Source organism: Triturus cristatus, chromosome 6 (genome assembly GCF_964204655.1).
Source record: "Triturus cristatus chromosome 6, aTriCri1.1, whole genome shotgun sequence".
NCBI lineage: Eukaryota > Metazoa > Chordata > Amphibia > Caudata > Salamandridae > Triturus > Triturus cristatus.
Window position 1 is genome coordinate 1563652922 of NC_140589.1, and position 18404 is coordinate 1563671325.

At 49.0% G+C, this 18404-nt stretch overlaps 1 protein-coding gene across 1 annotated transcript in view; it reads right to left on the bottom strand.

Annotated features, from left to right (window-relative positions):
- Positions 1-18404, bottom strand: part of PLEK (pleckstrin) — a 392598-nt gene that overhangs the window by 35494 nt on the left and 338700 nt on the right. The window contains exons 7-8 of the mRNA XM_085612714.1: positions 12619-12702; positions 5949-6018 (exon numbers count right to left, since the gene is read on the bottom strand). Of these exons, the coding sequence (XP_085468840.1) occupies positions 5949-6018; positions 12619-12702 (154 nt within the window). The remainder of the gene's footprint in view (positions 1-5948; positions 6019-12618; positions 12703-18404) is intronic.

Below are 18404 nucleotides of genomic sequence, written 5' to 3' on the forward strand. Positions count from 1 at the left end.
CAACGGGCACCCCTGCCTCGTACCCCTACCGAGAGCGAAGGGCCGAGAGACCCGCCCATTAACCACCACCTGAGCCATGGGCCCCGTGTAAAGAAGCTTCACCCAGCCAAGAAATCCGTCCCCAAAGCCGAATTTGGTCAAGACAGCCCAGAGGAATGGCCACTCGATGGTATCAAAGGCCATCGTGGCGTCTAAAGAAACCAGCACGGCTGGTTCGGAGAGGTACTCCGCCCTGGCAAGGGCGCCGTGAAGCCGCCGCAAATTAAGAGTGGTGTTACGGTGAGGGATGAAGCCGCATTGATCAGGATGAATCAGATCGCAGATGACGCTCAACAAACGATTGGCAAGGACTTTAGCCAGGATTTTAGGCTCTGCGTTTAGCAGTGAAATAGGCCTATAGGAGGCACAGCGGTCACGTGGCTTACCGTCCTTGGGGATCACGACTATCGTAGCCAGACGCTGGTCGTCAGGAAGGGAGCCTGCCGCAAGGGACTCCTGAAACATACGACGGAGGAAGGGCGCGAGTTTATCCGGGCGCAACTTATATAATTCAATAGGCAGACCGTTGGGACCCATCGCCTTGCCCGAACGAAGGGACCGAATCGCAGTTGCAATTTCATCGACAGACAAAGGGGCGTCCAGCTGCTCACGGTCTTCGACGGACAGGCAGGGCAAAGCAATATCCCTCAGCAGAAGGCGAGAGTCTTCCTCATCCCTATCAGTCACCGGGGAGTACACAGCCCGGAGGTGGTCAGCGAAACATTCCACAATCTCACCAGGCTCAGTCACACACACTCCATCCGAGACACGCAGCTCCGGGACCACACGATTCACTCTCTCCTTCTTATCCAGCCACGCAATCAACTTTCCCGCCTTGTCCCCGGCATCATACAATCGACCCTGCTGCTCCCTATACATCGTTTTGGCAGCGTCAGTGACAAGAGACCTGTATTCAAACTGTTTCAGGCTGAGGGCATGGAGCCCGTCCGGAGCGACACCCGCCTCCAAGGCCGACTCCAGCCCCGAGATGTCAGTCTCCAGCTTCACCACTGCCTCACTCTTGAGCTTCTTAGCCACCACTATCTGGGAGAGGGCGTGTCCGCGGATTACGGTTTTAAAGGCTTCCCACAGGGACATTGCAGACGACACCGACCCCTCGTTTTCAAGGAAGTATTGGTCCATAGCCTTAACCAGGCTGTCGCGAGTCGTAGGGTCTCGCAGGTACCACGGGTTGATGGGAGCGATCCGCCCTGCAGACCGCGACTCGGTGTCAAAGAGCAGCCACAGCGGGGAATGATCGGAGATACCCCGCGCCAGGTGCCTAACCTCTCGTATCCGACCAGTCTGTGCCGCGGGCATAAGGAAATAGTCTAACCTAGAAAGACTCCCATGCGCCCCAGAATGAAAGGTGTACTGACATTGGGTCGGATGCATTAATCTCCAACTATCTACCAGACCGAAGGTCTCCAGCAGTCCACCAAGCCATGCCTGGGCAGCGGGGAGGGCCCTGGGTGGGTGACGATCCAGGCCACCCGAAACCACCGAATTAAAGTCCCCGCCCATAAGCAAAAGACTATCCGGAAGTTCAAGCAGCATTCGACCCAAGTCCGCGAAGGTGGAGTTCTGGAGGCCCGGGGGGACGTAAACTGAGACCAGGGAAAGGGGCTGTCCCTCCCACCTCCCAATCAGACACACATAGCGCCCTCTGTCATCCGAGACTACCCTAGTGATATCCAACGGAAGTGAGGATCGCAGGAGAATGCCCACCCCCCTGGAGCCAGTTGTGAAACCAGAATGGGCCACGAGGCGGTATCCCCCCCTGTTCATTGCATGACAAACATTACCAACCAGATGCGTCTCCTGGATAAACACCACATCAGGAGTCAAACGACGCAAATACTGCAGTACTACACCCCGCTTGATACGGTCCCCCAACCCATTGACGTTCCATGACAACAGCCTCAACCCGTCCCCCCCCATCCCCTCCAATTGATCAAAGGCCCCCCAGTCAGTAGCACAGTTCCCGAATCTTGACAAAAATCAGTACCTCGCCCTGCAAACCAAAAACACACAGCAAAACAACCCCTCCCTCCCCCCAACCCCCCCCCAAATCCAACTCCCCCCACCCTGCACCCCTGCGGGCCAGAAAACCCCCCCAACTTGCAGTGTGCCTGTCGCCCTACTAACCCCATTCTACGAAAAGACCCCGGAGGAGGAAAGGGACCCGTCCCCGCCCGCCCCCCACACAGGTCCTAGTGAGACAAAATGAACAAAAGAAGTAAAACCCAGCTGAACAGTGCAAAATGGCAAAATCAAGGACCAAAAGTCACTCCAAAGGGGACCCGTCACCTCCTGCGCCTGCAGAGGGCCCGGGACGGCCACCTCTGTCCGGCAGCGAGTCCAGCCAGTCGCTCACGGCCACTGGAGAGTCAAAAAAGGCAGTCCGATCCTCATGTTCCACTCGGAGTTTTGCAGGGTGGAGCATAGAGTACTTTAGGCCCAGTTCACGGAGACGACGCTTCACCCCCTGGAATCCCATCCGCTGTTTCTGGACAAGTTGGGTAAAATCCGGATAAAAGTTTATGGATGAGTTCTCATGACGAACCGGGCCGTGGACCCGTGAGGCCTGCAGAATCGCATCTCGGTCTCTATAGTGGAACAGTTTGGCCACGATAGGCCTCGGGGGGGCCCCCGGCCGTGGCCGACCGCCCGTAACTCGATGGGCCCGCTCCACGGCAAAGAACTTACTTAGGCCTGCAGGGGCCAACTGTTGAAGGATGAGTTCCTCGACCAGGAGGTCAACCGGGCGGTTGTTGGAGGACTCCGGTACGCCTATGACACGGATGTTGTTGCGTCGGGCCCGTCCCTCGAAGTCCTCCAGCCGCCGAGCCATCTGATCGTTAACCGCCTTAATGTCACCAAGCGCGGCCTGCAGGTCCGACACATCCGCACCAAGGGTGGAGGTCCGCGCATCGAGAGCCTGAACCCTCTCGTTAGTTTTGGAGAGATCTGCCCGAATTAAGGTGACATCGATTGCCACCGTGTCGATTTTACGGGCCAGGGCCTCGTATTGCGTGGCGATGGTTTCCCTGATGCCATCAATGGCGCCCATGATGTCCTGCAGGGAAAGCTCCGGAGAGACGGTCGTGCCACCGCCGGCGGCATCCGGGGGGGGGCCGGTCGCTCCAGGGGACCCTCTGCCCTGAGTGTAGCGGTCCATGTTGTTGGCCTGGACCGGTCCCCCGCGGAGGGAGGCCTTAGTCTTACGCCCCTCGGGGCCCCCCTTGCCCCCCATGTGGTCACGGACACCGCAGGGGACCGCCGATCGAGAGTCATAGGGGCACCGGCACGGCAGACCAGCGCCTCACCAGGGACCACAATATAGCGGTGCGGGGGGACCCAAGGCGATGGGCACACTAGTGGCAGGTGGAGACAAGGCCTCGTGCAGAGGCCAAGAAAACACCCCGCCACATCAAATGCGTTCGCAGGCCAGCCCCCTGAAGTCCGAAAGTGAAACCGAAAGTGGTAGAGCGGCCACTGGCACCGCACTGCAGCCGCTGTTGTTCAATTACGACACGGCTCCACGGTTCACCTTCGCCCCGGGCACCTCCGTCGGGTGGGTCCCAAAAGTTCGAACAACGACAACTCAGGATTCCCAGGTCCAATTCGAGGTCTGAAAAGAGATACGTGCTCAGCCGGTCTTCATCTGCCAGATTCCATAAACCACATCAGGATATTCTCAGGATAAATTCCGAGGAGCAGCAAGGGTCCGGGGAGCCCTGTGCTCACGCGACCATCTTGGATGCGCGCTAGGCTCCTCCTCCCTGAATCGGTGTTTTTAAATGTCTTTGAAGTTAAGCCTGCCTGCTCGCAGCCAAACTACCAAGGGTTGAGCATAGGAATTCTACATTTTCCCTTGAGCCCACAGTTTATGGCCTTCTATCAGGAATGCACAGATGTAGCTGTTCTCCCAGCACCCATACGTGAATTGGAGACAGGCCGACAGGCACACTGAGCCTCGAGCTTGGAAATGCTTATTTTCCCAAAGTGACATTTCCACATACATAATGTCTATCCACTTGCACTACCGGAGAGGATTCACCATTAAAAACTCATTGATATCAACCACTATATTGTTTCTATTTAGCATGTAGGAAATACTGCTCAATAGTTTTTTCCCTACATTCCCCCATGCTAATCCAATGTGAGAAGCAGGCCCTGTTGTACTGAACACACCATCCGGTGCCATTCACGACCCTTGCATGTAATGCACATGCACACGTGCTCTACTGCTTCCAAACACAGCACCCTGTCCCCAGTGAGAACCCCGATATAGCAAGAGACATGTTGTAACCTGAGCACACAGGCCACATCAGGGAAAAGCCTGTGGCACAATGGATGAGCTATCTCAGTCGATGGACAACCAGTGCTGCAGGCCCACAGAGGAGCATTCAAGGTACATGCCTTGGGTATATGTCTTAGCACTAGACAAGACACTTACATCTAACTTGAGTCAGTCAATCACGTATACACAAAACACCTATATGCATGTCAGAAGCACAGCATTTTGGCACTGAACGCCAGTGTCAAATGTGCTCAAAGTTCTAAACCAGCAAATCAAGGTCCAAACATGAGGCTGGCAGCCAAAAACGTCAGGGGAGACCAAGCTAAAACAGTCCAGGTCTAACAGTAACCCTCACTCCATCCTTGCTCACTTCAGTGTCTTGGTCTCTACCATCCAGCAATAGAAATGCAGGTGATGCATGCCCACTTACTCATCCCCCATCTTATGCTATGCTCAGCCAGGGGCATCCGAAATAGATCCCACGGCCCAGTAAACAGACTCTCACAAGACACATAATTATACTACCATACTGGTGTCAAACATTCACTGCACAAATGCTCAGTGGACATCACACTGGATTTCAGTGCAAGGTTCTAGATTTGACATAACTGTACTTAATTGAGCCCCCCTCGCCTTGACTCAAAGACTCAGAGAAAATGGTCTGGTCATTCTGCTGATTCACAAACCACTGCATGCTGGCACCACTGCTTTATGCCACCATAGGGTATGGACACTAGTCCAAGGCTCACTATAAGGACATGCTTGATGGGCCTCCTCCAGGTCACAGAGCAGGTTCTGGACGTTGTGTTACCGTGGACATGCCAAGGCCTCTGTGTATATGCTAGATAAGCATGATGCCGGGGCCAAAGTAAAAGTAAGGATTCCACTTTCACAAGCACTCTGGCACTCAGGGCAGGAGTACATGCCTGTTTACCATGCAGGAGACATACCCATTCAAACAACAGGCATCATAGCACATAGCTTCACAGAGGTATGCAGAAGTCAGACACACCCAAATATGCACTAACAGTCACATACACATGCATGCAGACACACAGCTCCTTCACCCCTCTACCACTAGGAGCTTTTAGCAGGAAGGATATCACCATGCTTTGTGCCAACAGGCAGCGTCTGACGCCAGTGATGGTTTTGAGTACAGAATTGGAGCCTACTGGAGAAATCTAGCTCTTACTTTGAAAGGGTAACTGCAGGTCAAGTGGGAACACTGTGTCAACTTGAAGAAGCTGTCACTTCTGAGTTGGTGTCTGGCTGCTCATTTTCACTAGCTGAGTCCTTTATTTGTACCGGCTAAGAGTTTGCCAATGAGCTGCATGCTCCAGTATCGTGTTGTTCCATACTGGAACTAAAGTAGCACTAGCTAAAGTAGATCTCTGCACCTCATGGACTCTCCCATCCGCTTCTATTTACAGTCAGTGTCAAAGTCCACAGTACCCATGCCTTGGCAGCAGTTCAATGGTACCCTGAACCTCGTTCACCAGCATTTCACTGGCATTCTACTTCCAGGGTATCACTAGAAATACACCTTACCATTCATTAACTGGTCAAAATCCGTCCATAAAAGTGTAAAATCATTGTTTATTACCCTCTGAAATATCTTCCACTGCAGTAACAACACAGCCTCTCAGGTGAATTGCGCCAAGGGGATCTTCTCCCTGTGAAAAAGATGCATTTTATTGGAGAGACAAATGCTTATGAGTACGCTCTTTCAATCTTAGAAGAAAACATTATACATAGACTAAGATTTACGTTTTGTTACGTCGCAGGCACAAATAAAAAAAATCAATGTACACATGGCCTGTAAACTATATGAATTATTGCTAAAAGGTGCAATATACAACGTTTTGTCCATTTAGCTAACTCCAATTAGTCTGAAGCTCATACGTATGGTCATTCAAAATACATTATTATTAAAGCACATGTATAATCTAAGCATAATTCTGATAAATAGGAAAAGGTCGCCCTCTGGTGTCCCGTTTTCAAATAGACTAAAACAATAGTACCCTTTGAACTGTACTTTTGAGATGAATGATACCAGGCCCTATGATTCTGGAGAGGTGTGGCTCACTGGTTAGAGGCGGCAGATCCGCAAGCAGAGAATCGGCCAGGGACCAGGGTTCAATTCCCGACGCGGCAGGGTTGTGGACCAGGGTCAAAACGGACTCGATAATTCTCGCCTCGGTACCTACTCTAACCAGGACCACAGGAACACACTCGGCAACTCTGGGCATTAGCTTGCCTCATCTCCACAACGGCCCCCCACATTCGCCGGGGATGCCTGGTTTCACCTTGGATATACCCAGGAGGGACCATCTCACAGGGATAGCCAGGACGGGTTCCCCAGTGGTCTACAGCGCCACGACGCCTCAGGGCAGCAGTGCGCTTTACAAGACACATACATTTACATTTACATGTTTGGGGACTTTTTTTTTATAGTTGGTCCACCCTAAGTGCAGGGCACCAGAATGGTATATATGAATTTAAAATACAAACAATTGTACGCAAACTACATACAATTCCGCATCTATTTTAATGGCATACATATGTAGGTGCTCAGTCAGTGTGCACTATAACAGTGTAAACATGAGTCGGAAAATGGGTCTGATTTTACCCGCTGGAGCTGTGATGGTGTAGGGAGATTAATGCATTATTTGTTGCCCTGAACAGAAACCTGAGTTACTTAATTTTAAGATGCTTTAGTACTATTCCTTTGATCTTAAATCGCAAATACAAAACTGGGGAAACCATTATTTCTTATAGCTCTAGTAGGGCCATATTTATGACCCTTGTGGCACAGGACAGTGCATCAAGTCACCTCCATCACAGGGAAAGGGCAGGAATGCGCCCTATTTATCTAATACAGTGCATTCCTGCCCTTTTCCCTTGCGCTGGTGCCGTGGCGCAAGGGTGCCTGTATTGTAGGCAGGATTGGGGCACATTCCTGCACAAAAACAATCTTGAGAGGCGTTTTCTTTTTTCTAAGTGTGCTGCAGAAAGCAGCACATATAGAAAGAGGAAAAACAAGGAGAAATAAAGATATTTCTTCTCGTTACGCCTCACCTGGGGAGGCGTTTCTTTTTGGCGCATTCCCAGGTTTAGCAGGTTTGGTAAATCCGGAAATGTATCAAAAACACTGGGAGTTGTGTGGGAACATCAACACAATGCCCATGGCGAACCAGTGCGGGTGCTGTTCTTGCCTTATACCTAATTGCCCCCACCGTGCGCACCACTATTCTAAGTGAGTTGCACGAGTCATACTACACTCCAGAATTTTCCTCAGTGACTGCTTAAAAGCAGGTGTCGGACACACACCTACGAAAAACTTTCTGTGTAGGCACTCATAAATGCAGACCAAATTAGCAGATTGATTTAAAATGTTTCTCTGTTGCTCTTAATAGCCGCCCTGATCTCTGTGGTATGATCAATGACTATCATGCAGAGGAATGGTTGCCAACTATCAAAGGAATAGCCAGAGCAGTGCATATGCCTAGGGAAGCAGTTGTTATCCACAGAGTGCCACGACACCCCTGTCATTGTTGTCTTCAGCCCTTGCCAGCACTGCAAAAATGCGTTCACACACAGGCATCGCAGAGTGGCACACACACTACCCTCCAGCCACCTACACGCAGTAGTGAGCCTGCATTGGGCTTTCAGATGGTAGTTTTCTTTGTTCAAGGAGCCCTTTTAGAGACTGCAGGCTGCAGACTACAGACTATAGAGCAGCTGTGAGCACACTGGGTCAGGACCTATCGAACAAGCCCACATTTGCCACTGTGCACTGAGATTTTGTCTCACTGCACGGGTTTAGCCTTTAGTGCTCAGATTTTCAATTCACAGCATGTTCTATGCCCTGTTCATGTCGCAATTTACAGTGAGGTGTGTAAAGCACAGTTATACACAGAACTGAATAAATGAATTGCTGAATGTTTAAATAAAGGCACGTATTTAGCAACAGATTTATAAGCAATGTGATATCCTAAATGCCTTCAAATTATTTATTAAAATAAATGTAAGCATTTGTATACTTTAATTCTCAAAAACTACTAGGGCTATGTGTCCTTTATGTGAGTAAGGGCTTGATGTACAAAGGTATTTTGCAGTGGCAAAAACATGTGATTCACATGTACACAGGTTTTCTGTCGTCAGTTCGTTTTTACTCTTTATAAAAGCCAGTGGCGTAGCTAGAGGGGCCAGTCCACCCTGGGGCGACACAGTTTTTGTGGGCACCGAGAGTTGTATCTGTCGACTACCACCGTGCCCCCACCCCAAGAACAAGTCGTCCACCCCCCCAAACAAGTCGGCCATCGCCCCCCGCTGTTACCTGTACCTGGGCAGCAAAGTTAGGGGCCATCCCGGGTGGCAGTATGGCTAGCTACGCCACAGATAAAAGCTTTTTTATGTTAAAGAAAAACCTTTCCGAATCATAAAAGAGTTTTTGCAATCCTGTCCGAATCACAAATAGGAGGGCAGTCGCGGTCGGCATGGCTTGAGCGTGGGAGGGCTGGGGTGGTTGCGCGGGGGAGGGGGGGGTTAATTTAATTTAATTTTTTTTTTTTTAAACTTCACTTCGCCTCCGGTCCTGCTTCGCGTCTCCTGGTCTTTCTCTGCTCACAGGAAGCAGAAGCAGGCAGCCTCCCTCTCCTCCCCTAAGCAAATCACAACACGGCAATGGCAGCGTTGTGATTGGCTAGGACGCCGTCCGTACAGGCGTCTATTGGGAGGCCTTTTTCTCCATCCAGGCTGCATGCAGCCTACATGGAGAAAACGGGAGAGTGCTCATGACTGGTTTGTTTGGTCGGCCCTGTTGTCAACTAAACAGTCAGCGCCCATAACATTGGGCTAGCCACTCCTCCCCGGTTCGCCCACCCACCGACCCGCCGCCAACCAAACCCTTAATCTGCTTTCTCGCAGTGCGAGAAGCAGAAACATAAAATGGTATTTATATTATTATATGTGTCTACTTCTTGCACTGCGAGAAAGCAGTGGGGTGATGCTCCTACGTCCACGTGGAGGAGCCTCCCCTGTAGGAGGGGGGAGTTGAGAAATATCTGCCTCTCCTGTTTGGGGTTCATGTGCATTGTATCAATAATCGGATACCACACCTCAAAGAGGGCAGTTTCTGATTTGTAAAAAAGAAGCAGTCCCATAGAACATTTTCCACTTTGGGAATTGTGACTTTGGACTTGGTGGGGAGCAGGAAGTGGTGCAAAAGACCATTGCCTGATCTACCCAATGTCTCCCCAAATAGAAAACGTTTACTGTAAGAAGCAGCTTTGACCCCTTTGATGAACATGGGCTGTTTTTATAAAAGAAATTCCCATTTGGGGATATCAATTCAGGGACTGAGGTCTGCTGTCCCTTGCAGGCTTCCAATCTGGCATTTACAGCCAATCTCAGCGGTTACAAACTGCGACCAATCTAATTAATATTCGTTTGGTAGGTAGTTTTGCGAACCCCTAAGAATGTGGAATTTATGATATGGCCTACCAGTAGTAGTGAGCATCACAAATTGTATTTTCATTCACAAACCAGCCGCTGTGCAAATTGCACATTTCTGCTTTGCTCATTGGAAAAAACCATTAAGCTCTAAATGCTATGGCAACGTTTAAAAGGCCTGATATGAATACAAAGTCATACATTGAAAGATGTGTTGCCATTCACCTGCCTGCAGCTTTGTAATGGTACATCCCAAAAAGCCTCCAGTTCATAATTTTTGTGACTGTGGACCCAATTAGAAGATCGACCTTCACTCCTGTTTACATCCAGCACTAGGCGAGGAGTTGGCCTAACGGCTAGGGCGGTCGACCTCGAATCTAGGGAACTGAGTTCGAGTCTCGGCAATGGCGCTGAATGTCCCGTGATTCTGGGCAAATCATTTAATCTCCCCGTGCCTAACAAAAATGAATGTGTCCTCATTTAATGCAACTGGTGCTTGTGTAAAGTGCTCTGATACCCGATACCTTCGGGTCAAGTTTGCGCTATATAAAACTCCGTAAAATAAAAATAAAATATTGTCCACACCTGCTTTTGGAGGCGACTTTATTATTTGGCAATTGTGAGCAAAATCGGAGGTACTGGTATGCTGGGATCGAATGTGTGTTCTAAACATGCTCTAAATGTCTGTTGTAGCATGGGTGAAGCTGATTCCCTGGGATTGCTCACTCCCTTGTGAAAACACTAATTCCTATGATAACCTTGGCCACAGTGTACATACTGAAAACATGCACCAAGGAACATTTCACCTTCCTCCATGCTGACTGCACATACATTACCCATTTTAATATAGCAGGTCACGAGAGAAGACATGGGGCCCTATTACAGATAAGACATACTTTTCCTGTTTGCGCCATGGCTCAACTTTAAAAAGGTGTGCCGTGCGCAAATAGGGAAGGTGTGCCCTATCATGAAGAATGTGCTGCCTTCCGGGCAGCCGTGAATTTGTGTTGCACTGGGGGTAGCACATTCAAGTGAAATAGGGAGCGACTACTTCAAAACTGCTCAATGTTTAACTGTGCAGGTGGCAACCAACCTGCACATTTAGGAGGGATCAGAAATCTACTTGCAGGTGGGCGAAGTGAATGGCTGCACCCGCCTGCAAGGGGAAGTGCCCCTCTTCAGAGACCTGCAATCAGGGGGTGTACTAACAGTGTGCCATGTTTTTGTGGCACACTTTTAGTGCACCTCCTGACAGCTTCTTTGCCTTGGCGCTTCTTCATAATACTGCACGGGCACACAGGTAAAGAGATACCCTCATTTGGGAATGGGGCCACAACCCCATGTAAGTGAGGGAACACCTCCTTGAGATAGTGCTGGCACTACATGGGCGCCAGCACTATCTGTATTATAGAAGGGGCCACACAAGCGTCTGTGGCCCCTTCTGTAATACCAAAGTGCCCCAGGAGCGCACAAAACAGGAGCACATGCCCATTGTGCTTCTAGGGCATTTCCTATAATACAGCCCATGGTTGGGAATTCCACCAACAGATAGACAGCAACTCCACCACTGCCAATACTTTGAAATCGGCTAGCAAGATGTGGGCCCAGAATGTTTTATCAGACATAAAATACAGAGTTTCTTAAAACACATACTGCTAAGCGTTTTGAGTTGACTGGGGTGTGCACATTAAATATATTTATGTAAAATGCAAAAGCTCAATAGCGCCTCCAAACCCTGAGGCATTTACACATTACTTGAATAGTAATCTTAGCAAGTATGCCCCTTAAATTAACTGGATCCTTTGCCCCTTTCACCTGCCTAAGGGATTCCGGAGGTTTCTACCATGGAGGGCTTTCCAGAGAGGGAAACAAGAAAGTCTACTGCCAGCTCTTTTCTGATATATCACCAGCACCAAATATGAGTCACCCCCCCAGGGGTGCACATTATAACATAGAGAACCGCTGTCAAGAGGGGGTGGGGGAATTCTTTCACCAGGGGCTGTATTACGATAAGTGCCCCGGGGGCGCAACAGACGTTTGTGCCCACTTTGCGCACGCCCTGGGCACTTTGGTATTAAAGAAGGGAGCGCAGACGCTTGTGCGTCCCCTTCTATAATAGGGCTGGCGCACTTAAAGCACCAGCAGTACCTTCAGAGGGGTGCCCTATGCAAATGAGGGAATTTCTTTGACTCTGCGCCCGCGCCATATTACAGAAGCGGGCGCAGAGTCAAGCAGCCCTCAGGAGGCGCACTGACAGTGCACCCCTTGAGATCAGCCCTCTGCAGGGGGTAAAGGGGTTTCCATGGACCCCCAGACATCCCCTTGTAGGCGGGTGCAGTCAGTGACTGAACCCGCCTGCAAGGGGATCTCTATTACCCTGTAAAAGTGCAGGCAGATACCCACTACCCTGTGAAAACACGGAGCAGCTGCTCCGTGTTTTCACATTTATGTGCTGCCCCCAGGGCAGCGCAAGTTCGTGGCTGCCCCCAGGGCAGCGCATACATCATAATACGGATCATTGTGATTGTTTGTGCCTGGCGCACCTTTTAAAAGTTGCAAACAATCACAATGCATAATACAGCCCCAGCTTGGTAGACATCTTGCTTCCACCCACCTCTAAATCACGCATCATGGAAAGATGTTGCAGGAATTGTTGCCATCATCTCTTCCTGCCAAACTTTAAACGAGGGTCTGAATGATTTATCATAAACAAGCACATAGCTAAATGGTATGGCGCTAATTCTATATTTAGCACTTTAAATATTTAGATGAATAAAATGCAGTCCATTATAGTAAAGATGTTTGAAAGAAGCTCTCACCCCAGCAGGATCATAGTAATGCAGATATGCAGGGTCCTCTCTCAAAATAAATTTCCGCACTTTCCAGTTTTTTCTCCGATGTCCCTTAAAATAGATCACAAAAAGGCATTATTATTAGCATGTTTATTGACTTTAAGAATAACTTCACATACAATGAAGAAAATGTGTAATTTCCTACGAGAGAAAAATATTTTCACTGTTAAACATAAATTACAATCAATCGTGCTAATGGCAAAAAGTGTTGAGGAAAGAGGGCTGCTCACTGTAGTGATCAAGCAGGGATGATCGACATGGAAAAGGAAAGCCCACTGAACATAGACTAACACCTCGAAAGAGTGGCAACAGAACGCACAAAGGGAGGTATTGTAGCATCTGTGTAGGGTACAAAGGAGATGTAGAAATGGGCGTTTTTGGACAGAGTGCAGGCCCAAACATTCGCTCGAGTGCCTGCTTCATGGGGAGAATGTGGACATGTTGAAGGTGGTAGTTAGCCAGCCTAGCTGCTGCTTGGTACACTCACATGGTCCGTGACTGGCTACCCTCCCCTCCCAGCTTTCCACACCACCTTGACGAATAGACATAAGCAAATTATCTTTGGAAGGCGGGGGGTCAGGGACCCCCCGGCCGTATTTATTATATAAAACAATAAAAGATGAATATCAGCATTACTTCAATTATGCAAGAATAAGCAAAATTCATGACATTAGATTTACAGTATCGTAGACAAATATCAAAGGCTAACCTTAACAAACGTCTAATACAGCGTGTTTCCTATCCGAATCTAACATCCTGCCTGAATTTTGCATTCTAACATATCTGGCCGGACGGCAAGGTCGCTAACCGGTGTCAAGTCCTACTAACCACGCCCTTACCTAGAGGTGCGCATGCGCGACAGTGGACCGCCTACCCCGTCTGCATCGTGAACTCCATTTAACCAACAAGGAGGGCCCTTACACTTTGCGTCGTATGCTGACGTCATGGTGTATGTGCGGGGTGGCTACCAGCCTAAGGAAAGCGTGACTCCCTCCCCCGCATTTTTAGCAGCTAGCGGATATTCCTGCCCCTGAAGTTCTAGGAGGGACCAGTGGCCCCTCCCCCTGGGCCGCCCCCTCCGTGGATGGTGACGCCCCCCTTAGGACCTTAAATTGCTGCTCACCGATCATGACCTTACCGCCTGACCAACCCTAATAAATACGACGATGAACCTAGAAAAAGAACTCGCTAAAGGACAACTACACTACACTAAAACCACCAATGCAGATACAAAGCATGCTGTGCTAATGGGAAAAAAGGCCTAAGTACACACAACATTACATTTTTAATGACAACATAATCACAGCTATATAACGGGAAAAAGGCCTAGGTAGCCACAACCTTGTTTAATAACACAATCACACCTGTATAACGGGAAAAAAGGCCTAATTGCAGACAACATTCCTAACTAACCACAACCAATCCTGCCCTTCAACGGGAAAAAGGCCTATGTAAAACTTACTAGCACCCCTGACTAACATTGTTTAATAGCTTGTTTTTTTGGGCTGGTGGGTGGGAAATAATTAATCCGCCCCGAGCGTGGGGCACACGGCAGACGCGGGGAGCGAGCCAGGAGCAGGAGGGCGCCCCCCCGCTCCCCGCGCCTTATAAGGAGGCTGCCGTCGCACTGGAGGCCCGCACCCCGAACGTCCCGCCCCCCTGCCCCGGAAGCCGAATGTCCGCTTCCGGGTCAGTCCCTGGCGATACATCAACCTATCGGTGTTGAGGGCGCGTCGCGCGCGTCATCGCCCCGCGACACACCCCCAAAACCGAAAGGCTGGGGGAGGGGGGGCGCCGCACCGCCATGTGGGCGTGGGGGCCGAGTGGCCCCCACTTTATACTCTGTTTGTCTGCAATTTGCAAAAATTACAGCCATCTAAGCAAAAGCATTATCATTTTCAAAAAACACACATGGAACACTTTAGTTATTCAAACAAAACAGTCTATAGGTGTGCCGGCGAGTCTAACCTCCCCTTTGTTTATAAATTGTAAGGGCATATTCATGTTTTTTACAACACCTTGCACCACTCTTACTGTTAGGGGCAGACGGAGACGAGGCGGGGTTTCCGTGTGTGTGTTCAGCATTGCGCTCCCTTCACAGGACGGAATTTGCAGACGATCCCTACGATCTTAAAAGGAATGTCTGACGCGTAAGCCGTTGCTTGGCTTACTGATTCCTGACGTAACCACACCCCTTTGGTCAATTCCGTGTTTGTTCCTCGCTTAGCGGCACGGATGTAGCCACTGTGATTCCTGGATTCCTGTTTGTTTCCCTGAGACAACTTCCCGTGGGAATTTTCTTACCTTTACCCCGTGATCCTGCTATCCTATACCCTTTACACCCTCTGGGGGCCCCGTTCCCCAGCATCTCTGTTTGGCCAGCTTTTCGTGTTTCCCTAACTCCCTGACTGGTCTCGCCTCTTGTCTTCCCTGTATTCCGACCCAGCCTTTCAGTGCGAGTGTGTGTAGGCTCCCTTCCCCCTGCATTCTTGTTACCTGGTACGAACGGGATTGTGTGTGTTTACCCCGCTCTGTATCTTCCTGTAGATACCGGGGGGGTGTAGTAGCCCTCTCTTCCTCTCCTCAAGGGTTAGGTGGTGTAGTTCCACTCTGTCTTCAGTTTAGGAGTTGGATTACACGTATTTCACCTACCACCTCTATCCCGGGTAGATGCTTACTTCGCTCCGTCTTCAGTTTAAGAGCCGAGTATAGTCATTTGCATTGGTGCATGCAGGCGTCCCGTTCTGTCTTTAGCTTATGAGTCGGGCAACGCTCCACCATACAGAGGAGAAGGACACCCTGTTCTGTCTTATGCTTATGAACCAGGGTGTTGCAAGAGTGAGAGAGAGTGTTACCCTTGATTGTTTATTTCCCTCTGTTGGTCCTATATTGCCCCTTACTGGCTTGAGCCTCTGGGACTCTCTGCATCTTCCACTGGACTCCTTTCACAGAAGACCTCTCGCCAAGGCCTTGTGCTCACAAGAGTGGGGTAAGTGGAGCGCGGTGTTGAACACACTCCAAAAGAAGCTTTGTTTAGGTATTAATAGTACTAAACGAACACTGTAACCTTTTCTTTGCAGTTCCCGCACTTCCTCAGTTCCCCGCTGCAGCATCATCTAGCTGGGGGAGAGTGGGTATCACTCCTTGGGTAATTCCCCCCACACTTTTTGAAAGCTGCTGCCCTTGAGTGTGTTACGTTGCTCCATTCCGGGCGCTAGCTCTTGGGAAGTGTGGAGGACTTTCATCTTCGCTTCTGTGGATTTGGGCCTGGGCAGAGGGCCTAACCTGACAGAAAGCCAAGCCTACGAATTTTTTTCCACCCAAGTGAAGATGAATGTGGATAAGGCACATAGTCAAGTCGAACCACCTCCATTAGTAGGCCATAATCCCACTTTAGAAGAATTATCCATAGTCCTGATGGATTTACAAGCTGAGATAGAAAGGCTACGCAGCAAGAATTCATGACTACACACTGAGGTCGAGCAAATGAAGGCTCAAGAAAACAATACAGCCAGAGGACTAGGGACTATTCCTAAGACTAAGAGAAATTACATCCAACCCGCTCATTTTTCAATCCCGTCCGCTACACTGGGGCCACGGCAAGTGTCACTGAATCCCTAACTCCCGTCCAAATCACTGTGCAGACACCTACTCCCGTTCCTTTAGCAATGCCAGAAAGATTCATGGGGGATAGTGCGAAGTATAACAGTTTCATGACTCAATGTCATTTGCAGTTCATGTGTAAAGCTTCTGCCTTTCCGGACGACGCGGCAAAAGTGGCATATGTGATTTCCTATCTCGCTGGGGATGCAGCTGAATGGGCCGTCCGTCTGGTAGAGACAAATGATCCTTTGTTATATAATTACACGACCTTTCCAGATAAGATGAGAAGCCTGTTTGCCAAACTGCCCTATATGCAGGCCAGTGATACCGCTCTTCTCAACCTAAAGCAGGGATCTAAAGACTTACTTACGTATATCACCCAGTTTAATCGGCTGCTTGTAGAAACACATTGGCCGGAAGATAAACAGACTTCCCTGTTTTATAGGGGTCTCTCAGATGAATTAAAGGATTTTTTATCTCAAATCGTTGATACCCCTGATGACTGTCCCTCTTTCATAGAACTCACGGTGAAACTGAATCAGCGCTTGCAAGAAAGAAGAGGCGAAAAACCCAGTGGGGCCGTACCTAGATATATAATGTCCCGACCAGAGAAAAAAGACAGTAAAGACGTACCTGAACCCATGCAGATAGGAGGGATAAGAGGTCCTCTATCTGTAGAAGTAAAAACTAAGAGACGTAAACTCAATTTATGTCTCTACTGTGGAAAGGGAGGTCATTATGCAAAAGAATGCCCTGTTAGACCTTCGGTTCCACCAAAGAAGGTCGCAAGTAACTCAGAAAACTAGATCACTTGAAGAATGTAGGGATCGATTCTTCAAGTGTCTTACCATCTCAGATCTCCAAGACGCATAAAGCATTGATGAGGCCTGTGAAACACTTTTTGTTAAACGTTACGTTGATAGTCTCCTGTCAGGATAGATACAACATGTCTATTCTTTTGGATTCGGGAGCCACTGGAAATTTCCTGGATATTCAAGTGGCAAAAAGGATAGGCATTCCCTTCATTCCCAAGAAATGCCCTGAACCAGTAAAGGCAGTAGATGGTTCTGAATTATCTTCAGGCTTAATCGTGCATCAAACACCTCCGTTAGTAGTGGTATGCGGAAATGGACATTCAGAACATATATCCTTTGACCTAATACATGCTCCCAGTTTTGGAGCTATCTTGGGAGTTCCATGGCTCCAATTACACAATCCACAAATTGATTGGATAGCCCGAACTGTCACGCTCAAATCACCTTTCTGTATGCTTCATTGCTATCAGGAAGCTACTGACAGCCTGAGCCCTTTATGTTGTGCGATCCATACGGTGGCCACTGCCTCCAGCATTCCAGAGGTGTATTCCGAATTTGCTTCTGTCTTCAATGAACAAGAAGCCACTAACTTACAGCCACACCGCAGTTACGACTGTCGCATAGATTTAATGCCAGGATCTGAGTTGCCTAACAGTCGTGTCTATGCTCTCACCTCAGCAGAAACTGAATATCTCAAGGAGTATTTAGACGATATGTTAAAAAAGGGGTTTATTAGACACTCCACATCTCCAGTCTCGTCACCTCTTTTTTTTATCCCCAAACGGGAGGGAGGCCTGAGAGCGTGCCTGGACTATCGGGCATTGAACAAGATCACAATAAAAAACAAATATCCTCTCCCGCTCATCCCTGTCTTATTAGACGAAGTTAGAGGGGCTAAAGTGTACACAAAGATCGACCTTAGAGGAGCATACCATCTCATTCGAGTAAAAGCAGGCGATGAGTGGAAAACGGCATTTCGCACTAAATTCGGGCTTTATGATTATTGCGTTATGCCATTTGGATTGTGCAATGCCCCTGCGGCTTTTCAATATTTCATGAATGACATCCTGAGGGAGTATCTCGATATTTTTGTCATAGTGTATATTGACGATATACTGATTTATTCACAAAACGAGAAGGAACATCTGCTTCATGTACAAACGATCTTACATAAATTGAAAGAGCACCAGCTGTATGCTAAATTGGATAAAAGCACGTTTCATACAGATACCATTGATTTCTTGGGATTTGTGCTCTCGCCTCAAGGGATTTAAATGGATCCTCAAAAGATAAGAGCTCTCATCCAGTGGCCGAGCCCAACGTCAGTTAAGGAGG